The following is a 20,970-nucleotide window of genomic DNA, read 5'->3' as shown; positions in this document are numbered from 1 at the left end:
GTAACCTGCCCACAGCTACACAGCTACTGAGCGATGGTGGGGATTTGAACCCAGGTCTGTGTGGCCGCAGAGGCATGGCACAGAAAACATGTGTGGAAAAGGGCTGGCTCTACCACGCCCCCGCTGTCCTCCATACACCCCCAACACACTCTCTGACTCAGTTCTGGGTCTGCGGCATCCTGTACTGGGAGCCTCCTCAGGCCCCTCCTGAGAGCTGAAGGCTCTGCCCCAGGCTCGCAGCTCTGATGTCACTCCGAAGGGGAAGGCCCCACCCCCAAAACCACAGAGCCCCCACCCCCTTCCCCCCTGAGGTCTGTTGGCCAGGGGCCCAGTGCCTGCGCCTTCAGGCCTCAGTGATGAGCCCTATCGGTTTTGGCCAGTAGCCCCTTGCCACCTGGTGCCAGAAGGACCCCTTTCTCCGCTGAAGAGCTCCTCTGGGCACAAGTCTCGCCCCACCCACCCGGGCTTCAGAGCTCAGGTTATAAAAGTTGTGTCTTTCTGGGAGGCTGGAGACGAGGCCAGGGAGATTCCGGGCCGTCCTGTTATTGGAGAGGTAAGGACAAGGAGGGCACTTCTCAAATGTTTCTTGAGCACCTACAATAATGTGCAGAGGCGCACAGATTCTTAGTGGTTCGAATCCACGCTCTGCCACCTGTGTGACCTTGGGGTGATTCATTTTTCCTCTCCGAGCCTCAGTTTTGTCATCTGTACATTGGACTTGCTATCAGTGATCCCAGACCATGTGGTGAGGACTCGGGGATGTAATGAAGCTCTCTTTACAAAGTCCTTGGCATGGCGCCTGCCCCTTGGTAACAACTCAACTAGAAGTTGGGGCTGGTAGGGATGATTGAAGGCAAGAGTTGGAGAGAGCTGGAAGACAGTGTAATGTGTGAAGGGCAGGAAGGGAGGGGAGACCCGACTTGGGTGAACTGATTGAGAAAAGTGCCCACGTAGAGGCTGACTAAACTCTGGTGGGCTGAACGGGGGGGGGGGGGGGGGGGGGGGGGGGGTGGTTCACATCAGCCTGGAAGCAAAATACGAATAGCTAATGCCGTGAGTACAAATTTTCCAGCCCCAAACCCGCATACGCAAGGGAACGAATGTGTTTTTTATTATTCAGTGTAATCGTTGTTTGGAGCTCCTATCCCCCCAGGCAACCAAAAACTGACTGCTGCTAATTCAAGGCATCACTGGGATTTTCTCAGCTACTTCAGAGCAGGCTCAGTGCCTTGGTGGGGGGGGGGGGGGGGGGGGCAGTGAAGGAGGGTGGCTCCTTCATTGGCGTGGCATGGCAGGGTATGGTGGTGGCGCCTCGGCGGGCCTGCCTACACTGGATATGTCTGCATCCCAGCCAGTCCCTGCCTGGCAGCTCCAGAGGCTGCATCTCCTGGTGGCACACCGTAGCCCACCCAGAGCGCCCCCTGCCTGCAGGCTCTGGGGTCCCAACTCTGCCCTTTGGCCACTGGGCAGGGCCAAAATTCACCTGTTACAAACACACTGGTTGAAATATTGAAATATTTCCCTGTTATCTGGTGAGGAAGTGTGGCTTCAAGCCCCTCCCCCCGCTGCCCACCCCAGCCAGTATAAGACCTCCCGCAGGACCCTCATCCCTTCAAGATCCAGAAATCTCCATGGTTCAAAGGGAGCACTCCATCTTCTAACATCTCACAATGTCACCCGGCCACATGAACAGCTGTTGAGCACACTGCTTGCCAAGTGCTTTGCACATATCGTTGAATGTATTCCTCACAACAACTTATGTTTATCCCCATTCCACAGATGAGAACACTGAGGCACAGAGAGGTCCAGTAAGTTGCTCAGGGTCACACAGTCAGGAAGTAGCAGAGCCTGGATTTGAAGGCGGTCCACACGATGGGGAAGGGCACTCCAGGAAGAAGAAAACAAAAGCACTAGTGTGAGGTGGTGAGAAGTGCAGGGTGTGTTCAAGGACTAGCGGATCTGGAACGAGGGGGAAAGACAAGGAAAGGGAAGCTGGAGAGAGGTTCCAAGGGAGACAGGGCTGGGAGACCCTAGACAATGGGTCCCCAGTGCAGACATGCAGGTGGCCACTGGGGTTTCCAGTTCTATGTCCACAGGTCCTGACGGGGAGGATGCTGCTGTTCTGGGGGTCACTGCTATGCTGGGGGCTGCTGCCCCAGGCTCAAGGGGAGGCCTGGCATCAGATCCTCCTGCGAATCAGCAAGGATCAGCTGAAAACAGGTAAAATTTAAGGGGTGGGCTTTGGGAGGCAAGAGCTCAGGGAAGGGCGGGGGTGGGAGATGGTACCACCATCTAGCCTCCCCATGGCCAGCAGCAGAATTTGCCTTCCTTCACCCAGACCTGACCTCAACCTTCCCCTGCTCTAACACTTGCTGTGGCTCTCTCATGCCTCAGGAGAAGCTCCAAGCTCCTCATCTTGGCATTCAAGACTCTGCATCCCCTGCCTCTTCCGCTGCCACCTGTCCTGACCACCCCCATAGACTTCACAGCCTCCTTCCCTTCCCGGGCTATTTCTTCTATCTACAATTCTCTTTCCCTCCTTCCCCACATGCTGAATTCTGACTCATCCTGTAAGGCAAAAGCTCGAACAGTCCCTCTGATGGGAATCCCGCCCCCACACCCCCAGTTTCCCCAGGCAGAAGGAGTCTCTTTCCTCTGGGCTCCCACAACCCTTTGGTGAAACCTCATCTATGGCATTTTCCTGATGTATGACACTTATCCTGTCTATGTGTCTGTTTGTCTCTCTCCCTCTTGACCATGAGCTCCTTACTGCCCATCCACCTCCTCCCCTACTTACCGCTGTCTATCCTCACCCATCTTTTGGTTTCATAAATTCACTAGACTCCTTACCACCTCAGGGCCTTTGTACAAGCTGTTCCCTCAGCCTACATTGCTCTCCTCCTAGACCTTGCAATAATGGATTCCTTCACTTCGTTCAGGTCTCAGCTCAAATGCCTCCTCCTCAAGGAGGCTTTCCTTGACCACTCTGTCTAAAATAGACCTTCATTCACCCCAGTCATGCTCCAACTCTACTCCGTTGTTTTTTTTTTTTCTTTGTAGCACTTACTTTCAAAAATTGCCTCGTTTGCTTATCTGAGCATTTGGCTGTTGTCTATCTCTCCCACTAGAATGTATACTAGAACGCACACTGCTCCTGTTCCCTGAACCCAGAGAGAGTGCACACTTAATAAGTACTTGCTGCTAGGGGCACCTGGCTGGGTCAGTTGGTGGAGTGTGCGACTCTTGATCTCAGGGTTGTGAGATCAAGCCCCACGCTGAGTGTAGTGGTTACTTAAAAATAAAAAATTCTAAAAAAAAAAAAAGAAAAGAAAAAAGTAAGCACTTGCTGCTAAATGACCATCTCAATTTTTTTTAAATGCTTATTTATTTTGAGAGAAGAGAGACAGACCGACAGAGTGCGAGTGGGGAAGGGGCAGCAAGAGGGAGCCGCAGAATCCAAAGCAGCCTCCAGGCTCTGAGCCGTCAGCACAGAGCCGGATGTGGGGCTCGAACTCACCCACTGTGAGATCATGACCTGAGCCGGAGTCGGACGCTCAACAGACTGAGCCACCCAGGCGCCCCTTTTTTATAAATTTTTTTAATGCTTATTTATTTTGAGAGAGACAGACTGACAGAGTGCGAGTGGGGAAGAGCTAAATGACCATTGAATCACTGGCTCTGAGCAGATGCTGGTGGGCATTTGCTGAATGACTGAATGAAGGGTGAGCCCCACCTTGAGAAGGGGCTTGTCTCCTCAGACATTTCAGACCTGTTCTCGGAGCACCACATCTTGGACCGCGTGGCCGGGATTCCTGTGACGGGGGCTGCAGGTGAAGGCGTCACCATCCTGGACCACCTGCCCTTTGTAAGAGAAGGCCTCTCCAAGAAGAGCAGTGGGCTTGATCTGTCACTGGTCGGGGACCTGCTCTCGGGGAAGCGCCTCCCACTGCTGGAGAAGCTGCTCCAGGTGGGCGGGTGAGTCCGCAGAAGCTGCCTCTGGCCTTTCTTCCCCCTTCAGCCTCCGCCCCTGAGCCATAATGTTCTCCTGTATCAAGAAGAGGACTGGGCAGGTGGGAGGCCCGGAGGCTCCCTATAGCCTGGAAAATGCATAGCAAGTGCACCTTTATTGTTCTAAATCTCTCCAAGCTACTTAGAATCGTCCAAAGCAGGGTCTAAATCAAGGATCTCACCTAGCAGCCCTCCAGACCCCCACATTCAGCCTACACCTGGGTACTGCAAATTTGCATGGTGGTTTTTTTAAATATCTTAACTTTAAAAAGTTAAAAATGTTGTAATGAATTGCCAATATTTAAAAATCAAGAGGGTTTTAATCAAAATCAAGGTTTTCTGATTGTATGGTTAGTTAGGACTGCTGTAACAAAGGACCACAAGCTGTGGCTTAAACAACAGGAATTTGTTGTGTCACAGTCCTGGAGGCTGGAAGTCCAAACTGAAGGTGTGGACACAGCTGCTTCCTTCTAAGGGTCGTGAGGATCTCTTTTCCACGCCTCTCTTCCAGTCTGGGTGGTTTGCTGACGATTCCAGTGGGCACCAGATGAGTCACTAACTTGTATCTGATGTTTAAAAAGTACTCTGGGCCCTTCTCAGCTCAGGGAGATGCTGGGACCTGATGTCACTGAGGGGAGAAGAAGGCTCATGTCCTCCCTCCTGAATGCTCAGCAGGGCAGATGGTCCCTCTGTGGATGGTGGCGAGATCACCTGCCATCTTGCTTTCTGAGTCTTGCCTGCTTGCTTCCCTTTTGCAGATTGCTTATACTTGAACTCAGGCAGCCTCACTGCATATAGACAGCCCCTCCACTGCATTCTCCCCATTTTGTAGAGGGTGATACTGAGGCCCACAGAAGGGAAGAGACTCAACCAGGTCTTCAAGACGTGTAGGCTGGAACTACAGCCCCATTGTTCTCCAGCTGGACTGGGATCGGGGACGGGGGTGTCCCAAACCTGCTCCTGCTCCTCCTGGGGTCCATCCCTATTCCAGCCAACCCAGATACACACACTCTACAGAACCATGGCGGCCTTAGCAGACCATACCAACACCCCCCAAACCTCTCACAGGTTGGTCGTAGAAGATGCCGTAGGACCAGAGATCACCCTGCAAATCCTGAGCGACAGCCTGCTGCAGGTCACGTTGCGAACCAAACTGTACCTCTCGCTCCAGCAGTAAGTACACCGGGCACTTCCTCCCCACCCCCCTCAGTGCCAGGCAGGCCAACCCCTCATTGCTATGACTCAAGAGGCAGCCATGCAGGGCTAGCAAAGGCCTCCTGCCTCTGCCACCATAAGCCTCATAATAATCCTTTCCACTCGGGCTTGTTTCAAAGCCATTTTCACTGATGGGGAAACTGAGGCACAGAGTGGCAGAGGGACCGACCCAGGATAACACAGTGAGTCAGAAGCAGAGACCGAAATAAAACCCTTGGACTGCCAAGTCAGGGAATATGTGTCCCATCTGAGTAAAATGCAGATGCATTGACAGCATGATCTGAGGAGGGTCCGATTCAAGCCCCGCCACCCTCACCTCCAGAGTATGGCATAACTGCACTCCACTCCTACTCACCATCTAAGCAACTTGAGCAAGGGCATCTGTTCCCTGGGCCTCAGTTTCCTCATCTACAAGACGGGTATGATCAAGTATGCTCCTACCCTTGGCTGTTGTGAGAGTTCACTGCCGACCTGAGAGCTTGGCTATCTCACTAAGGTGTGGGTGATCATGCCGACCTGGGGTTGCAAACCGTGGGCAACAGAGGGAGTGCTACGGGTGGTATCTGCACGTGAAACAAATATTCCTTTTTTTTTTTCCAGAGAGAGAGAGAGCACAGGAGAGAGGGAGAGGGGCAGAGTAAGAGAGAGAGAAAAAGAGAGAGACAGAGAGAGAGAGAGAGAGAGGGAGAATCCCAAGCAGTCTCCACACTGTCAGGGCAGAGCCAGACATGGGGCTCGATCCCACAACCCTGGGATCATGACCTGAGCCAAAATCTAGAATCAGATGCTCAGCTGACTCAGCCACCCAGGATCCCCAAAACAAATATTCTTAAAAGCCCCTTAGGAATATGTCCACTGTTGGTTTTCTTTAAAATATGGCCTTCTTGGTCTACCTTCCCTTTTTAATAGAGAAGTGAGCACAGAGGAATGTTTCTTTGGTAGAGAAGTGGGCACAGAGAAATATTTCTCTCCTATACAATAAACGTATCATCGCCCTTGTAGTGATGTGCAGTAAAAACACAACCTAACTCTTGGCCTCGTGGGGACTGTAGCACTTGGAGCACCTGTGGCCCATGTCAAGGTCACCTTCAGCCCCAGGTGATTGTCCTGCTGGCTGGTGTTTTCGAATCTTTCAGGTTTTCCGAAGTGAGGGATCCATATGTTTAATGACGTCTCCTAGTTTTTCATTTGAGCCCCGCAGGCAGCAGCAGTCCACCAGCCTGTGACTTCTGGCCTCCACGTCAGGTGGTGGCTTGGCACCTGCCTAGACCTGCTGCCCCTACAGGATACTGCGGCTCAAAGTCATCAAGAACATCCGCATTGGGATACGGCTGGAACAGATGGGGAACGAGACCAAGGTGGCCTTCGAGGAGTGCCACACCCCACCAGGATACCTCAGCATCAAGGTTCTGGAGCAGTGAGTACCTGCCCACACCTGCACTACCACTGGCCAGGAGGGAGTGCCAGGACTTCCCGCCCTTCATGCAGACTCCCTGTGGGGGCTGCTTTTCCCCAGCCTAGTTCTCTGGGTGACCAAGGGCATCAGGGACAGGGTCATCTGCAAGGCTCCGAGCTGCACACACCATCCATCAGCATTTCCTCTCTCCACACTGAATGTCATGGCTGAGAGCGGGCATCCAACCAGGTCAAACCTCAGCTTGGCTGCTTCCTAACTCGGGACCCTGAACAAGCTATATGACTTTTAGAGCCTGTTTCCTCACCAGTAAAATGAAATTGTCCACAGAATCCACCCAGCAGGGGGTGGGGGTGAGGAAAAGATGAGCTGATCTATGTGCTGAGGTAACCTTAGCACAAAACCACCTCCTCCAGGAAGTTTTCCATGACTCTCCCTCCTCAAAAATCCCAGAGACCTTTATCAGAGAGGAAATGAAGAGACAGAAGCAGAGAGGGACAATAAGGAAAAAGTAAAGACGAGGAAGTCATGGAGATAGAAAGCAAGAAGGCAAGAGAGGGATAAAACAGAAAAAGAAAGGGTGGGGTTGGGGAAGGAGAAGAGAGACACCAAGTGGGGAAGGAGGCAGCCACTCTATGTTACACAAGCCCATCGGCCCTGCCCTGGATTCCCGCCTCTGGCCTCAGTCTCCCCTTCCATGGTGTCTCAGATCCCACCTGCTCTCCCCCACCACTAGAATGGACCCCCTCCTGGCGAACGGAGCTCTGGAGTTGGTGACGAGTACCCTAGATAAGGCACTGCCCTTCCTCCTACAGAAGATAGTAAGTTGTTCGCCCTCGTCTGCCTCCTGGGAGAGGGGTGTGACCCAGAAAGAGCCTCTCAACTTGACAAGGACCGCATCGTGCCTTCCCTGCAGGTGTGCCCCCTGGCCACGACCCTGCTCAACTCACTGCTGGAAGGCCTGCTACACCTCACTCTGCGTACGTAGAGTGGCCGAGAAAGCGGCTTAACTTCTATCCCCCTAACTGTGTGCCAGGAACCGTTCTGGGCTCTGAGAACAGGACAGGAAACCAAACAAAGCCTAGCTGCAGGGAGCCTACTTTTCAGTGGGGGAGAAAAAGGGCACTGTGCCTCATGACCTGGGCAAGTCATTTTCCCCCGGAGCCTCAGTTTCCCAACCTGTAAAGTGGGACTAATCCCAGACCCACAGAGTGGACTGCTGCAATAATACACATAACCCGGCACAAAGTTACCGCTCAATAAATGTTCATTGTTACAAGAGGCACAGGCCTAGCCCACAAGAACTTAAAGCTGAGCAGAGAAGTTCAATTTCTGCCTGCTTCACTGCCTCTCCACACCGTTTCACCCTCCCGCAGGGCAAGCGGGGTCCTACTTTCATTTTCCCATTGCAGCCCCGACCATCTCAAGCCCAGAAGACTTCCAGTACTATGTCACCACCACGGAGTTCACGGAGGAGGCCATCCTGATGAAAGTCCAGGCAAGCCAGCACCCTGGCTAGGGCAGACCCTCCCAGGACACCCACTGGCCTAGGGGAGGATGGGCAAAGAGGAAAGTGAGATGGCCTTCTCTGGATGGGAGGCATACAGAGAGGCCACAGGTAAGGGTGGTAGGCAAAAGAGGAGAAGGAGAGGGAAGGAGGGAGAAAGAAGGGGAGAGCTGGTGGACCCCTGCCCTCGGGAGCTTGTGCTGAGGCCCACTTGAACCCTGGAGAGCAAGAGAGGCCACGAGGCTACAGGTGCTGTGAGCGGGGATGAGACTCCAACAAAAGGGTAAGTGGGGCAGTTCGTGGGTGCAGAATTATATGCAACACCCAGCTGGAAGAGATTCCTCAGATGGGGAAACCGAGGCCCAGAAAAGGGCCTGTCAGAGGTAGTAGGTCAGGTGGACAGGAAGGATTTGAGTGGATAGGAAGGAGGTGCTGTTAACAAAGGCACAGAGAAGGGAATGGGGTCGGAAGAGGGAGAAGGGAAAAATAGGAGCTCGTGTGTTCAAAATGTAGCTCTACCTACCGTCTGTAGGACATTGAGTAAGTCATTTCACCCCTCTGGGCTTCAGTTTCCCCACCTGTCTAATGGGGACAGTAATAGTTCCCATCTCATGGCACCGCTGTAAGGTCGAAATGAGATTGTGCACATAAGTGTTCAGCACTGCCTAGCACATAGTGAGCCTGTGGTATCGGTTATAGCTATAATCGGTTGTTGGTCAGAGAAGCTGTTCGCACTGAATTTCTCCTTCCTCCTTCCTTTTTCTGAAGCTTGTGACGCCCTGCAGCCCAGGCCAGAGACCCCGAAGGCCTGACCACCTGACCCCCCAACCCCTTCCAAAATTAGCCCAAGGCAGCATGGCAGACCTCGCTTTTGGGCTAGAAGTCTACAATGACATCCTGTCCTGCCTCTACACCAGCAAGGAGATCCACGTGGACCCCCAGGACTCCAAAGTGAGTGCTCAAGAAAGGGGAGTATATAACTTTATTGCTTTGCTTTTCACATGAAGAAACCAAGATCCAGCTGGCAGAAGTGCCTTTCTGGGGGACCTAGGTAAGTCACTTCCTCTCTCTGGACCTCCCTGGAGAACTCCTCTTCAGCCCTCAGAACCCAGCATGGAAATCCCCTCCTCTAGGAAGTCTTCCTTGAACACCCAGGTCCCTTTATTGCTCCTCTCTTCATAACACTTATCCATTCACTCATGCCACAAATCGCTCTTGAAGGCCTACTATGTGCTAGGCCCTGTGCACCCAGCGTCCCTGGCCTTATAAAGCTCAAAGTCAAGTGGGAGAATAGAAACTGAACAAGAAAACAGTCAGATAAATAAAATAATTTATCTTGTTTATAATAAGAGCACTGGGTCAGCAAGCGACTAGTGGAAATGACAGGGCTACCCTGGACACTCTAGTCAGTAAAGACATCTATGAGGAGGTGGCCCGAATGGTGACAAGGAGGCATACATATAGAGATCTGCAATAAGAGCAAATTGCCAGGGTCAATGAAGAGACCAATGAGGGGGAAATCCAGATACATCACTGCTTAAAAGCCCCAAGCAGCAACTCAGCACACTCTGAATAACATCCAGTCTCTTCTCTGCAACCCCCTGCCCATTTCTCCAGCTCTGTCCCCTTACCTACTCCACTCCAACCACACTGGCTGAGCTGGTGCCCACCTCAGGGCCTTTGCACCTGCTGGGCTCACTGCCTGGAACATTCTTCCTTCCACTGTTGGCCTCAGTGCAAATGTCATCTCCTCAGAGAGCCCCTCCTTGACCACCACGTCTAAATATGCAGAATAGGCCTTCCCCCTCCTCGCCCCACTTCCCTCTCTTTCTGTGCTTTTCCCTTCAAAACGCTGATCACACTGGGCATGTGTATGAGTAAAGTTACATATGCAAGGTCATATGTTGACAAATACACACACATGTGTTTATTTATTTAACTTTGTGTGTGCACTGCCTCCCCCATTCGAGGACACAGACTACAGATGGTGAACATGTCTACAGCATGCAGTGGGTGCTCCATAAACACTGAAACACAAAACCCTAAGATCTGTGTCTAGAGGAGATCTAATGCTACTGCTCCATTTTTTTACATGAGGAAACCAGGGCCCAGATAGGGAAAGAGACTTGCCCAAGATGACCCAGCAGTGGGATCAGGAGTAGAGCCAGGTGTCCCCACGCTGGGGAGACAGTTGTAAGTGAGCACTGAGATAATTGTAGGTGAGCATTGTAATTCCATGCCCACAGGAATTCTTACCCCAGTGGGCAAGGGTACATATGCAAGGGTGCGCTTTGTAGCTTCACTTGGGATAGGGCAAAAAATAAAGTTAACCTAGGTGTTCATCAATGACAAATTGGTAAAAAGGAGTCTGGTTATGGTCATACATGGTGGAATACTATGCAGCTGTCAAAAAGAGTGGCGTTGGTAGAATGCAAACTGGGGCAGCCACTCTGGAAAACAGTATGGAAGTTCCTCAAAAAATTAAAACTAGAACTACCCTATGACCCAGCAATTGCACTACTAGGTATTTATCCAAAGAATACAGTGTGCCGTTTCGAAGGGGCACATGCACCCCAATGTTTATAGCAGTGCTGTTGACAATAGCCAAAGTATGGAAAGGGCCCAAGTGTCCATCGACAGATGAATGGTTAAAGAAGATGTGGTATATATATACAATGGAGTATTACGCGGCAATCAAAAAGGATGAAATCTTGCCATTTGTAACTACGTGGATAGAACCGGAGGTATTATGCTAAGCAAAATCAGTCAGTCAGAAAAAGACAAATATCCTATGACTTCACTCATATGTGGAATTTAAGATACAAAACAGATGAACACAAGGGAAAGGAAGCAAAAATAATATAAAAACAGGAGGGGAGACAAAACATAAGAGACTCTTAAATATAGAGAACAAATTGAAGGTTGCTGGAGGGGTTGTGGGGGGGGATGGGCTAAATGGGCAAGGGGCATTAAGGAACACACTTGTTGGGATGAGCCTTGGGTGTTATACGTAGGGGGTGAATCACTATTCTATTCCTGAAATTATTATTGCACTATATGCTAACTAACTTAGATGTAAATTAAAAAATAAAAATACAAGTAAAGAATTCAGGGGGAAAAAAAGAATGGGGTTGGTTCTATGTGTACTGATACTGAGAGAAAAAAAAAATAAGGCGCAGGACTGCATGGTGAGAATATTCTCTACTATGCATGTTTATATGTGTGTAGAAAACAGGATGTACTCCCAAATGCCAACACTGGTTACCCCTGAAAATAGGATTTGGAGGAAAAGGGGAAGAGGTGTTGGTGTAGACTTGTCCCCTTTATACGTTTTTGTACTGCTTTCCATCATGATTTATGATTTTCAGGAACCAATGGAGTATGGCTAGATGGATAGAAATATAATGAAGCAAGTATAGGAAAATGTTAACTGAAGAATCTAGGTGATAAGTATACAAATGTTGAAATCCTTTCAACTCTGCTGCATGTGCGGAAATTTTCACAGTAAAACATGGAAAGGGAAAATCACTGAAACAATAAAGTTAACCTTTCCGGATAAATCATGGTGAGAAACCAGGTGGAAGTCTCCTCCGATGTCAATGTCGACTACGTAGTGCATTCAGCTGGAAGCAATTACACCTCACTGAACCCCAATGACACCCCTGAAACTGCTCAGAACAGAGCTACGGGATTCTAAAGGCCAACACGCGATTTGCCCTTTTTCCAGGCTGCCGACCTCATTGAACTGTTGTCACTGAGAGAGCTGGAGCGGGAGCCCAAGGTGGGTGTGTCACCGGCTTCCCCTCCCGCACCAGGGCCAGGATCTCAGGAAAGAGTCTGGGATGGGGGCAGGATTGGGCCACGTAAGCATGTTCCATTTGGCCAGAGTTTCCTACTGTGGACTCCAAAAACCACTGCACCTATTCCACTGGTGCTGTGAGGGTTGGGGGGGTTGGTTCAAGTAAGGCACTTAGCTCATCGCCCCGCCCAGGTGCCCATGGCCAGGAGGCTGGCGTTATGACTCACTACTGAACGGGCCCCTGCCCCTGCTAAGGCAGCCAGATGTGCACACGGAGACAACAGCGAGCAGTGACTATGTGCCAGGCTCCTCCACCTGCGTCAACATAATCCTCAGATTCCCCGCACTTCAGCCCATTTTCCTATGTGAGCAAACTGAGGCACAGAAAGGTGAATCCAGTTGCTCAAGCTCATATCACTCAGTCAGTGGCAGAAGCAGGATTTGAAGCCAGTCCTGGACTCCAAAATCCATGCTCAGTGTCCTTTCTCCAAAGGCTCTTAGAACATGGCATCGGATGAACAGTAATAGAAAACAACAGCATTACTAGGTGCTGGGCTCTATTCTAAGTACTCCACATGAATGAATTCATCTAATCCCCACAACAACCTTGTGGAGTAGGAACGATTATTCTCATTTACCAACTAGGAAAACAGAGAGATTAAGAGACTTGTCTCAGGCCACACAGCTTACAAGCAGTGGAGCTGGGATTCTTGCTCCAACATTTATGTTCTTACCTGCCATGCACACCCAGGAAGCAGAGGATGTAATCTCACCTTAAAGGAGCTCAAGGAGGTTAAGTAAACTTCCCAAGGTCAAGGTCATGCAGCAAGTTGCTGCAGAGCTAGAATGAAACTTCAGACACCCTGGCTCCTAAGACGATCTTGTTCCCATTCTTCCAAGCCGGGAACTAAGGAACTCCATTCTCTGTACCTGCCTGCACCTTTTCTGCTTTAACCTCATTCAGACTTCCAAGCAGTCCAGAGGAACTGTGAGACTGACCATCAGTACCCCCCGACCCTCCCACCGTCCACATTGATGGCCACACAGCCACCGTCACCCAGCCGGGCTCGCTGGTCCTGCTGGGGACCAGCAACACCTCCTCTGTCTCACTTTCCTGGGTGAGTAAGCCTTGAAATTATTTGTTCCTCAGGGGGCCTGGGTCCACTTGGGGGCCCCTCCGGGACCGGGTGACTGAGGCAGCTGCAAAACTCACCATTGTGTTGCCTGCTAATATTCGATCGGTCCACACCCAAATAGATGCACCTGTTGTCAAAACATTACAATTAACACTTGCTCCCCTGTGTGGCTTCCAGTGCTCCCCAAAGACCTCCTCAACAACTAAAGGGTTTTGCCTCCAATACCTTCTGCTCAGTGCCTTGTAGGTAGTTGTTAAGTCTTCTGCCTTCCCTGGACATGGCTGCCTCGAAAGCCCTTGTCTGCAAAACCAGGAGAAAGATCAGAAAAACAGTTCATAAGAGGCTAAACATATCTGTGTTGTCTACTCTATTTCTGGGGAAACACAGCTTCCCCCAAAGTTTCAACTTCTCTCTTCTGAGCCCCCTTGGGATTCCTATTTCCCATTCCACAGACCTTAAAATTGGGAAGGTACCTCAGATATATGGGGGGTGGGGGACCCCCCCCCCAATAGGCAAGCCCAGCAGCATCCAGTACACACACAGGACCCTAGAATCTTAGTTGGCATGACTCTGTGGTCAAGAAATTTGTCATCTCTGACTGGTAGTGAGAAGAACTATTTCCGGTCTATAAGGTGACTGTGTGACTTACGAAGGCCAATAGACAACCCCCTCAAAACCAAGGAGTCCTCTGGCTTCCAGCAACAGTGACTCAATGGCCAAGTGACTCATTGCAAAAGGCTTTCCTTTCCCTGGGCTGAGCCTCCCTGCATTGTGCCCAGCCCCAGCCTCCCCTGGCCTCCAGGAAGACCTGACACCATGAGTGCCCTCTCCCACAGCACCACCCACACACATGGTCTGAACACACATGACCAGCATCTGGGGCAGCAGGGAAAGGACCAGTGAGAGGGGCCAGCCCTGGACAAGCATTCACGGGAGTCGGGGTGAAGGGTATCCCTCTGGCTGGAACATAATTTCCTCTCCTCTTCTGACCTAATTTCAACTCCCATAGAATCTCCTTTCAAAGGCTGTGTTTTCCTCGAGAAATCAGGAATTAAAACTCCAGTTCACTCCAAGCAGGTAATGTTTTTTTGGTTTTGCATGTTCAGAAGAAATAAGAATGACTGGCAGAGAAGTAGGAGGGGGTGGGGGGGGTGGTCAAGGGGTGCATTTCCATGCCTGCTGTCAGCACACGGAGTAGTGGATAAGAGGGAGGGAGGAAAGGAGGGAGGGGGTGTTGTAACTGGAGCTCACTGACCACTGCACCCCCAAGCAGCTGCCGTGATCTGAAAGGGTGATCTCTTTTCTCTGGTAGCACCACAGTCACCCTGGGCCCTTTTCCCGCCGGCCTTGCAAAGCAGGTGAGTCTCTCCTAAACTTTGGCCTCTCCATGGTCCTGAAGGACCCATCAGCAGGCCCAGAAAAAGGCCCTGAGTCACTGATGTAGGAAGTTGAAAGCCTCACTCACTTTCTATCACTGATCTCATCTTGCCCTGGAGTCCCCACACCCCCTGGGGTCAGGGGAGCCCCCAGAACTTAAACTTGTCCACTTCATTCTTTCAAACACTTAACAAATACCTACTGAGCACCTATGATGTGCCCAGACTTGACTTAGGTACTTGGGATATGTCAGTGAACAAAGCAAAGGACCCTGCCCTCATGGAACGTACATTCTAGCAGGGTGAGGTCAGATAAGAAGCAATGAGCAGAGTAAAACTGTAGACTATGTACACAAGTGATCATACTGTGGAAAAGAAAAAGTAGGAAGAGGGGATGTGCATCAGGAGTGCAGGTGAAGGTAAAACTAAAAAGGAAGGTTGGGGAAGGCCTCACTGAGAAGGTAAGTGTTTGAGAAAAGACTGGAGGAGGTGAGGGAGAGCGCTGTGGGGACATGGCAAAGAGAGGCCCCAAGGCCCCAAGGCAGAGAGGGGTGTGCCCTGGTTCAGGGAACAACGAGGGGGCCAGGGTAGCTGGATCAGAGGGATTGAGGGGAGGTTGTAGAGTGAGTAGAGCCTACTAGTGGGAAGCTGGCTCTTCCAGAGTGAGATAAAAGCTGATGGAACACAGAAGGAGCAGTCTGGAGGGGCCTGGAGTGGAGGCAGGTAGGCCATTGAGCAGACTGGTAGAACAATGCAGAGGCTTGATGAGGCAGGTGGCAGCCAGGGCAGTGGCTGGGTGCAGGACATATTCCCGATAGGACTTCCTGCTGGAGTAGATGTGGGAAAGGACTGAGAGAGGTATCCAGGATGATGCCCAGATTTTTAAGGGCACCTCCTCCTCTATAGGATGAAAACAGCCTCCTTTGAGAGAACATTCCGTTTGCACCCCCAACATGGCTGTGTGTCTCCTCTCTGGGTTTCTACTCCCCTGGGATTCCCAGCATAGCATCCTGAGCCACCTGTGCCACCTGGGTCCCCATGTAGCAGTGAGGGGTTTCTGCTATAGTGTGACGTGTCTGGGCCCTCCCTAGCCTTGGGGCACTGGTTCCACCATCCTTCGCTTCCACAAGACTGTGAACCTCATGGGCCAGTCCTTAATGGGGGAAGGCTGCAAGATGGAAAAACAACAAAATGAAAGGGCTGAACATGTATCGGGAAACACTTCAGAATGATTAGCCCTGCTATATTAGGCCTTGCTCTGGCCTTGCTTGCATAGAATCCCAGCCTTGAAAGGTCCTGAAGATCATCCTCCCAGGTCAGGGATCCCTTCTGTGACATCATCAGAGGGCAGTTATCCAGACCAGGGCTGCTGTGTATGGTTGTACAGGTTGTGCAGTGTACAAGCCACCCACATCATAGATAATTATGAATATGTTTATAACAGTGTCCCAATACATGGGGAAAGAGTCTTAAAGAAAGGGAGTCCTTTTCCAATCTCTCCAAATGGGTTGGAGCAGCTCTGATCAACCTCTTTAACTGCATGAACATCCCTAGTAACAGGAGGTTTGCTATCTCAGTGAGACAATTCCTGCCCCATCACCAGACAGGTCTCAGCATTGGAGAGCTCCTCTTTGGACGGACCCAAAGTTGGTACCTGTGAAGCTCTGGCCGTGGGTTTCCTCTGGCTCAACCTATTTCCTCTTCCCCTGGGCTACCCTGCAGAGATATGAAGACAGTCCCAGTGACCTAGGATGAGTGTAACTCTTTTTCAGGCCCCTCAACTTTCCCTAGGCCCTTCACTATCTGGTCATCTGGCCCCAGTGCCCTTTAAAAATGGAGTCCCCTGGACTACTCCTGATCTCTTGTGGGCACCTGTACACTGGAGATGCCCCATTCCTGTGGTCAGAATCTGCCAGCCCAGCCGAAGTGACCTTCCTGTTTCTTTTTCATCTGTTGTAGGAAAAACGTATGGAGGCCTTTCTCTTAGAGCTTCTGAACAGGGTATTTTTGCCCCATCACAACGGTGAGCCCCACTGGGTTTCTTCTCATGCCCATACACCATGCGGCCTGGAGCTGTATCACCTGTGTCTAGAACTCTGCGCAGACAGCTGGCTTCTGCCTTGTCCCCTGGGGTTGGCTAAGAACTGTGCTTGGGCAAGGCAGATGGAGGCAGGGTAGAGACTGAAATTTGGAGTGTGGCCAATGGGGGTGCCGGAAAGGGCCCGGGTGTGCTCCCCCCCATTCTCTGCCAGCTAGTGTACCTTGCGTGGACCCTGCTAGTACATGCAAGGTAACCAGTTCGGACCTTACGCACTTCTGAGAAATCACCCGGCTCAGCCTCCTTTTTTGCATTTGGGTTCAGTAGAATAAAATGACTTTCCCAAGGTCACACAGCAAGTCTCTGGCAGAGCTGATCCCAGAACTCTGGCATTTCATCTCCTTCCCATGGGCTTCTCTCTATGCTCCAACTTGAGGAGTTATGTCAGGACTCCAGAGTGAGGCTAGAGGGCGAGGCTAGAGGAGCTCAAATCCTGGCTGGGCTGAAGGGTTTCGCATCATTCTGTGACCTGTGATAGCCAGGGAAAGTTCTGGGCATAAAGTGGGTAAATCTGTGCTCAAGAAGGGAGACCTATTAAAGGTGAGGAACAGCGGTGATGAAAGGCCCGGCAAGGCAGGCAGAAAAAGGGTCCGGGTGGGCAAGGATGCAACCTCACCTAGCCGGTGCCTACCACCGGCAGTTCATTCAATAAGTGTATCTTCGTCCTGGACCAAAGAGACCTATGGCGAGCATCAAGATGACCCAGGAGCTAAGTCTGGTTCAAGAAGCCTACATAGTCTTGCAGAGTCTGAACATCCAGGCCTTGTGTGTTGCACAATGCCAGGGGTGCCATTCACACTGGGGTCCTGTCCAAACCTCCCCTACAAGGCAAAAAGGAGCAGGGCCAAACCCTCTCAGGAAATACAGGAAAACTGGCTGCAAGAAGCAGCCTGAGGATAAGAGAATTGGCAGAGGAGAGATTCACAAAAGCCTGTGCTGCAGTCAGGATCATCTGGTCCCAACACAGACAGGATTGAAATGAGGAGGCGTCCAGAGGCTGGGAGCTGGGAGGCTGATGAGAAGGCATCTGCAGATCAGGGAACAGAAAGGACACCAGAGGCACCTGTCCCTCCTCCTCCATCCTGCTCTGCACCTAACTGGGCTGGAATACACACTGGGCCAGCAAGGGCCCCAGAGTGATGATGGGGGGCCGGGATGAGATAAGGGCTGGTCAGTGCAAAGGAGGGGGCAGGAAGGGCCCACGCCAGGCTCTCAAGTCAGAAACTCAGAAACTCAACAGGCCAAATGGTTAGTTCTTTGAAACTCAATTTGCAAAATTCTCCAACTTCACCATTTACCAACTTACCAAAAACTTACTCTAAGGACTACCTTTCATATATTTAATAAATGAGTATATTCATGAATATTTTCTTTGATATATTTAATGGATATTTTCTTATCATACAACCAAATCCCTAGTGTTTTAAGGTTGATTTTTCAGTTTTTACTGACTTGTTTCTAACCTTTTTCTGAGACATTTTCTGTTTCTGCCAACATTTTAGCATTTTTAGGAGGACAAACATTGTTTCAGCAATGTTCCTCAATTAAACAAGAATGAAATTCACTAAGACGTTCCTAAGATGCCTTCAACAAACCGCACATTCCTTAAAATGCTGCTAAGAAGCCTATCTTCACAAGAATGTGTTCATAGTTCCTGAATATATTCTAGAAGAAATTCTCTCAAGATAGATTTTTAATGAATGGGTAGAAAAGCTGTTTAGGGACCCGGTTTTCTAGAGTGGGGTTGCCTGAGAGAGGATGATGTCCCCTGAGGAAGGAGAGGAGAAAGGGGATACGCCAAGTCCTTTCCCTGTTCTGAACAGTGGAGCAGCCAGGGGTCAGCTGGCCCGGGCCCTCCCCGCCCTTGCCCTGCACCCACAGACACCTCTGCTTGCCAGGGCACTGAGCTCCCCTACCCATACCTCTCACAGAGCTGCTCAGAGAACAAGACCTCCCGCTGCCCAACGTCAAGGGTATCTCCTTCGACCAGGCCCAAGTGGAGCCCTCCAAGGTAAATGCTGAGAAAAAGAGCTTCCTGAGACAGCCGGGGGAGGTCAGAGTTAGAAAGGTCTTGGAGCCCTACAGGTGCTTTGTCCCCATCCTGCAGGGGCAGAAGCTGAGGCTCAGGCAGAGGAGGCACTCAATGAGGCAAGCCTTCCTTCTACCTCCCTTATCTCACCATCTCATAGCCATCCTGGATGTGATGCCCCATATACAGATGAGGAAACTGAGGCCCCAAGGGGTTCCATGAATCCCTCAGGGAGCCAAGCCCTAGGCATCCTGAGAGCTTCAATGCCTCACATAGGTGGTCTTCACAATTAGTTCCATGAAGTCGATGCTATGATTTCTCCCATTTTACAAGAGAGGGAGCTAAAGCTCAGAAACGCAAAGAAACTTGCCTAGCACAGGAGAGCCAGGGTTCCAACCAGGGTTTATCTGATTTCAAAGCCTTTATCCTTAGCCAGGACCACCTACCACCCTAGAGCTCAGGTGGCCTAACCCCGCGAAAAGGGCTGTTGCCTCTGGCACCTGCTCTCTGTGAACTGCCAGAGGGTGGGAACCTGGGCCGGCACAAGGCTGGCTAAATGCCAGGGAGGTAAGATGGGGCCACAGACCACAGGGCTGAGAAAACCAGCAGAGGAACCACGGACGTGCTGCCAAGGGGGTTGCCAGCTCTGAGTCTGCCCCAGGGGTCACCCTGCCTCCTTGGCACTCGCCCCTTCCCTCTGGAAGGTGAACCTGAGAAGAGGCAGATGGGGTTGGTGGGAAGGGGCAGAGCTTAGAGATGCCCTTCATTTCTTTGTTTCCCACCTTAACAAGATTCCCACTCTTAAATAGCAGTGCAGGAAGGGGCTCTAGGGGCAAAGCAGAGAGAGAACCACATGGAACCTGCTGGCCATGTGGTGTCAGGCAAGCCACTGCCCCTCTCTCAGCCTGCTGTCTCCATCTGTCAAATGGAGATAAAGATAGGCGCTGGAAATCAAGGTTCCCTTCAGAAACACGAGAACTATTAGGATCACTGATTTACCCAGCCCTACTCTGACCGTTGACAGAGCGTGACCCACCACCCCAGACATAAAGTTTGAGCTTCAGGACCCTCAACTTATGCCCAGTTCTGGACCCAGGACGCCTAATTCCCGGTCCTGACATTCAGGAGACACTAGAAATCTGCTTTCAAGAACCAGATGTTACTGTGCAGGAGGGTAGGAGGAGACAGCAGCAGTTTGTCTCCTAAAACCCCAGCCCCTGGCCTGTGCTACTCCCCCATTCCACCCTCAGACCCCTCCCCTAGACCCCACCCAAGCCAGGGTGGCCCTGGTAGGAAGGGTGAGCCCAGGATGACCCTAGGTCGAGGCTGGAAGACCTACTTCAGGTAATCCAGGGGCTGGAGCTGCTCCAGAAATGATGCCACAACTCTGGGCAAGGAGGGCCAGGACAACAGGGGCCCCTCTATAGTTCTGAATGCCAAAAATGGCAAAGTGCAAGCACAGCCCAGCAGCTCTCACATAACCAGACCTATGGAGACAAGGTGGGGGTCAGGGCAGCAGGTGGGCTCATGGGTTAACTTGTCGATTCACTTCTAGGCTGCCTTGCAGTGTTGTGCCAGTTACATATTACACAACTCCAAGATGCACCACTCATACAGTAGCTTATATGAACGACAGCACCTGGAGTGGGACAGTGCACAATCTGCACATCCTTACATAGCTGCCCTGACCGCTCCCTCATTCATTCGCTATCACTAATTCACTCCACTAATATATATCACCGGCTGCTCTGTGCCTGGCCATGTGCTGGATGATGCCAAGACAAAGCTATGAGTCACACCCCGTCCCTGAAACCTTCAGGAGCTCCCCTTCTGGTGGAAAAACAGATGCGGGAGCAGATGGATTCCAGCAGCATGGGTTGGGCATAGTGGGTGGGAGCAGGTGGAGGGCTCTAGCTGGATGAGAGACCCACCTCAGGGTGACCCAGCAGGATGAACCCCAATGCATCAGAAACATTAGAGGCATCTTGATACATAGGTTTTCAGAAGAGCTCCAAAGAGTGATCTGTTCCTTCCTTCACAAACATTCCCAAGACCGTTCGTCCCCTCTGCTCTAACCCCTTGTCCAGTCTGTCCCTGACTCTGCCTTCTTGCCAACAGGGAAAGTTGTGTCCTTAGGATACATAGAACCCCTCCCAAGATAGCTTGAGCCACCTCAGGGAGAGCCGGGCAGTGAGGACAGGTAGGATACCCCTCCCTGCTTCTACCCACAGGGTTATGTGCTGCTGACTGTTCCAGACGAATAGCCGGTTCTTACCGAGGGCCAGTCCCTCTCCTCAGCCACAAGTGCTCTGGACCCTTGAGAGTACAAGAGTGGCTGCTGTCACAATGGAAAATCTCAGCTGCAATAAAGATGATTCTTGCTTGAGA

At 51.2% G+C, this 20,970-nt stretch overlaps 2 protein-coding genes across 5 annotated transcripts in view; one reads left to right on the top strand and one right to left on the bottom strand.

Moving 5' to 3' along the window:
• The first annotated feature begins 1,987 nt into the window (after positions 1-1,987).
• LOC122215659 lies at positions 1,988-20,930 on the top strand. The gene is given in 16 exon segments (XM_042931238.1): positions 1,988-2,220; positions 3,759-3,975; positions 5,077-5,181; positions 6,509-6,640; positions 7,374-7,458; positions 7,554-7,617; positions 8,050-8,135; positions 8,913-9,095; positions 11,872-11,925; positions 12,908-12,952; positions 12,954-13,061; positions 14,089-14,156; positions 14,392-14,437; positions 16,415-16,478; positions 18,485-18,564; positions 20,814-20,930. Coding segments are annotated over 16 exon segments (1,479 nt in total). The 5' UTR covers positions 1,988-2,111; the 3' UTR covers positions 20,847-20,930.
• The window catches only part of CDK5RAP1 (CDK5 regulatory subunit associated protein 1), an 85,184-nt gene continuing 77,369 nt past the window's right edge, over positions 13,156-20,970 (bottom strand). For all 4 annotated transcript variants that reach the window (XM_042931228.1, XM_042931230.1, XM_042931227.1 and 1 more), the window contains 2 exons: positions 13,305-13,379; positions 13,156-13,206 (listed from right to left, as the gene is read on the bottom strand). In XM_042931228.1, coding sequence (XP_042787162.1) covers positions 13,171-13,206; positions 13,305-13,379 — 111 coding nt within the window. In that variant the 3' untranslated portion in view covers positions 13,156-13,170. The remainder of the gene's footprint in view (positions 13,207-13,304; positions 13,380-20,970) is intronic.

Source organism: Panthera leo, chromosome A3 (assembly GCF_018350215.1).
Source record: "Panthera leo isolate Ple1 chromosome A3, P.leo_Ple1_pat1.1, whole genome shotgun sequence".
NCBI lineage: Eukaryota > Metazoa > Chordata > Mammalia > Carnivora > Felidae > Panthera > Panthera leo.
This window is presented reverse-complemented; position numbering and strand designations above follow the sequence as displayed.